The following is a 4,682-nucleotide window of genomic DNA, read 5'->3' as shown; positions in this document are numbered from 1 at the left end:
GTCTGTTCACTTGCTCATTTGGTGTCACATCACCTCACCTGAAGTGTGTAGGGCGTAGCATACAGTAACTCTCAGTAACAGTAACATGTTTTAATGTGCAAGCCGTCTGTATTGTCAAAGTAATTTACAATTTGCCTACACTTGTTATTTATAGATGTTTTGGCAAGTGTAGACTTACATGGATGGAAGAAATGTCATGTTTTCAAAATGTGTGTGTGTGGGGGACAGAGAGTGTAATGTTGTAGTACAATTTATGTAGCTGATGTTTTCAGAAAGACGACCCTACTACTCAACTCAGAGTATAAGCTTATGGGTTTTTTTTTGCACATGTGTATTAATGTAAGCTATGTGTTCTCTTCCCCTGTTTAGATGCTCCTGAAACCTGTCAGCCTGCCTGCGAGACCGAGCCTGCCACACCAAAATACAGAGATGCCCAGACCCAGTGGGAGGATCCATCACTGATTGACCACCCATACTGTTCAACATCTCAGTCTGTTAAAGTAGATAAGGCCACGCAGTGCGAGGATCCTACTGTGACTAGCACCACAGTCATTGATGATTCCAGGTCTCGGCTGTATACAGGAGTGCGCATGGTTCAATTTTTCACCATGGTGACGGCGTTGTTGCCTTTCAGTAAGCCATCAATTACCCTTCCTGTTGTAGACCAAATCCTGATGACCTTGATGAAGCTAAAACTAAATTTGATATTAGGAGATATTTCTCACCGTTTCAGTGTGTCTACATCCACTGCGAGCATTGTGATTAGTCACTGGATTTGTGTGATGGGTGAACAGTTCAAAGTCCTGATCCCCTGGCTTCCAAGAGAGACCATTCGTGCCACCATGCCCTTACCATTTCAGAGGAACTACCCCCGAACCACCTGCATCATTGACTGTGCCGAAAGTGCCATGCAGAGAGCAACAAACCAGGATTCAAGGAGTGACACGTTCAGCCAGTATAAATCACGCAATACTGTGAAATATCTTGTCGCTGTGGCCCCTAATGGTCTAATCATGTTTATATCTGAGTCATATGCTGGCAGAAGCAGCGACAAGTTTATCACCATGGACAGTGGTTTCCTTGATTATCTTAGGGCTGGTGATGAGGTCATGGCGGACCGTGGGTTCACCATTCGAGATCTGTTTAATGAAAGAAAGGTCAGTTTGAACATCCCTGCATTCACCTACAGGCGAAAGCAGTTGACCAATGAAGAGATAACGCGAACCAGGCGAGTAGCCAATGTCCGTATACATGTGGAAAGAGCAATCCAGAGACTAAAGGTCTTTAAAATTTTATCCCAGACCGTTCCAATCAGCATGGCATGTAAACTGGACAATATCTTGATCATCTGTGCTGGCCTAGTTAACCTGAGAAGCCCACTGATCAGAATGCCTAATGAGGTTTAAAATCTTGCCTTGTATCCCTGTGCACAATATTGTAATTTGTTAATTTTGTAACTGATTTTTATAGTGATGTTATTGTGTTCTTGTTTTGTACTTCACTTTTTAATGTTAGAATTAAATACATGCTCTTTCTTGTTGAAGCTATTTGTTTCATTTTCTACAAACGTTTAATTAATCTAGTGTTATTAATGTCCAGTATGAGTGTACTATGAATTAATTGTGTTAAAAGAAATTGTAAGCTCAACACTAAAGAAGATGGGGAACACATGATTGTAGTTTCATAATGATTTGACATTTCATCAACATTTATTTTTAACTCTGTACAAGAAACATATATCACATTCATTAATTTTACATTTTCTAAACACCAGACATCTGCTGGCAGGCACCCTTGTGGATCTAGATAAGGCAGCTTATTTTGGTTTTACAATGCTGAGATACTTACTGCAGAACTGTAACCTTCCCTCAACAAAATCATCAACAATTTTTGGGAGCATGTGGGAAAAGTAGAACGTGCGCAACCTTGTGATATGCTCCCGAACAAAGCCTTGGTCATAGGGTACTTCTATTTCTAGGTGCTCCGTTTTGTTCCAGATGACCAACTTGGCTTGCTGAAGCCCTGTGCAGTACATCCCAAGTTGAACCTGCATGTAGTAGCCCTTTTGACCGTTGCAGGCAATAAGGTATTCCACCCTATCGCTGTTTGCCACAGTGGTGATTTCGCAGCCCTTTGTTGCCAAAAATTCATCCATTGACTTGTTTCCCATCACTGGTGTTTTGATCTCTAAAAGAGTGTCTTTGTTAATCACTCCATCGGGGGATGCTGCAAGCCACGGCTCCATTTTACACACCACTAACCCTTTACACTCGATGCTGTTGCCCAGAGTTTCCAAATGGTCCCTTGCCACTTCCTCCCCCTCTGCTCCTTGGCGAGTTGCGGCATTGCCACGGAAGGATGGATGTAAGTGCTCTGACAAAAACTTCTCAGGCGCTGTGGTTAAGCGAATGGGCACCTTTTTTGCTGTGCTTGCTGTAATGCGCACTCTCCTTGCATCATGCCAGACCTGTTCTTTGCTCTGTTGTTTGGTAGCCCTCTCAATCTCCTCAAACTTGGGTGTGGGCATGTCAATGTATTGATTGTAAAAAGTTCTGCATTTTTCACAAGCCAGTGGTGTGTGGTGCTCATCATGGGTTAGGAGATGGAGGTGTGGGCATGGTGTTGGATCAGTGATGTTGGTGGTGTCGGCATTAAGGCAGAGCTGAAGGAGGCTATCCCCAGGGCAATTGAAAAGTGCTGCCATCGGTGAGTCAAGTGCGTTCTTCCTCCACTCTTCATGACTTCTAAAGAGTCTCACCTCCTGTGCTGGTTCTGGAGTGGAAGAGGATGGCTGTGCAGTTGATTGCAGCTGGTAGAGGTCTGTCCTGTTGTGTCTCTTGAAGCTCACATACTTCATCTTCCTCTGACCAGCATTTCTTTTAGACCCAGCATTCCACTGGTTCTGTCCGTCTGTGCAGGCAAGCCCGGTTTTCCCCTGTCTCACGGCATTTTCTACCTAGAGATAGTAAAAACAGGGCATTGGTATTGTACTGAGTTTATAAAGAAACGTGTTATTAGTGTTGCCACCTGTCCATGTTTTTCCTGATTGTCCAGAATTTTAATGACCTATCCAAGAAAAAAAATCCTTTCCTGGACAATGAATTAAGGATAGCTTACCATTGCATAGGCTACAAGTAAAGTGGTCGATTGAGTTTGAAATGTCCAGGATTTTTGTCAGACACAGGTGGCAACCCTATGTGTTATTATGATCATCCTCTCTCAAACACACGCACATTTTTTCCATGAAAAAATATAAGCTTACTTTCCTGGACAATGAATGCAGGATAGCTTACCATTGTGAGTTTGAAATGTCCAGGATTTTTTTTTTCAGACAGGTGGTAAGGTAGTGGCTATACATAGCATGTGTTATTATGATCATCATCTATCACACACACTAACCAAGTCGCTATGATGTCGTTCAAATAATTAAAGTCATAAAAAGATATAAGCCTAGAGTACAATGGTCAAATTTAGTTACCTTCCACAAGATCGCAGCTGCATGGGAACAAGATCTTCCCGGTCCAGCGACACACGTACATCCAGCTGTTTTGATGTCTCCTGCTTCTGTGGTCAGCACCCACGCATTGTGCCAGGCGCTATTCAAGCACTGACTTGGTTCAACATCGGCTTTCAAATAAACAAAACGTTCGTGCTTATAAGACAGTATGCGACCAACTTTCTGACTGTGCAAATACTGGTATGCCTCGGAGGCTTTTAAGTTGTCCATGGCTTTTCCATCCGTTGCTAGTGAGTCCACGAAATAAGCACAAATATTTCCATATGTTACGTTCGGCCATGTTGTCATACTATCCTCCCAGTTCTGCACATAATTCGGGTGGGGGATAGTAACGCCATCTCCTGTCAAAGTATTTAAACTGTGTTCCCACATTATTAGCTTGCGGTCTAAGTGTGAGTTGTCAAGGTTTGTTTACATTGGAAACGCTGCGCAACCCACTTCCGGCGGATGTTCCCTGCATTTAGAAGAGTAATGGCGCCACCCAGTGTTTGTGACGTAAACTTGTCTATAACCCAACCCTGCCAGTCTATAACCCAACCCTGCCAACCCTATAACCCAACCCTGCCAACCCTCTAACCCAACCCTGCCAGTCTCTAACCCAACCCTGCCAACCCTATAACCCAACCCTGCCAACTCTCTAACCCAACCCTGCCAACTCTCTAACCCAACCCTGCCAGTCTATAACCCAACCCTGCCAACTCTCTAACCCAACCCTGCCAGTCTATAACCCAACCCTACCAACCCTATAACCCAACCCTGCCAACTCTCTAACCCAACCCTGCCAACCCTCTAACCCAACCCTACCAACCCTATAACCCAACCCTGCCAGTCTCTAACCCAACCCTGCCAACCCTATAACCCAACCCTGCCAGTCTCTAACCCAACCCTGCCAGTATCTTGATGAAAACATATCTGAAATGAGAAAAACCTGAGAAAACACAGGACTGTGGAGAGAAAGCTGTGAGAAAGCACTTCCATGAGTCCATCACGGAAAACAATTCCATGTCCAGGGGCACGAAATTTGAGCAAAATCTGTGAAACTGACACGGATTTCGTGACCCAAAGGTCTGTGTCCATTCCACGGAATTCTGAGAGATCATGTAGCTCATTAACATTCCATTGCACTTAGCTGACGCTTTCACTTATTCAAAGCGACTTACAACTA

General features: G+C 44.0%; 1 protein-coding gene across 1 annotated transcript; it reads left to right on the top strand.

Annotated features, from left to right (window-relative positions):
* The first annotated feature begins 362 nt into the window (after window positions 1–362).
* LOC134435970 (uncharacterized) lies at window positions 363–1,516 on the top strand. The gene has a single exon (XM_063185002.1). It carries the CDS (start codon window positions 591–593, stop codon window positions 1,404–1,406), a length of 816 nt encoding a protein of 271 aa, XP_063041072.1. The 5' UTR covers window positions 363–590; the 3' UTR covers window positions 1,407–1,516.
* Window positions 1,517–4,682: the final 3,166 nt, after the last annotated feature.

The sequence above is a fragment of the Engraulis encrasicolus genome, chromosome 20 (genome assembly GCF_034702125.1).
Source record: "Engraulis encrasicolus isolate BLACKSEA-1 chromosome 20, IST_EnEncr_1.0, whole genome shotgun sequence".
NCBI classification, from domain to species: domain Eukaryota; kingdom Metazoa; phylum Chordata; class Actinopteri; order Clupeiformes; family Engraulidae; genus Engraulis; species Engraulis encrasicolus.
This window is presented reverse-complemented; position numbering and strand designations above follow the sequence as displayed.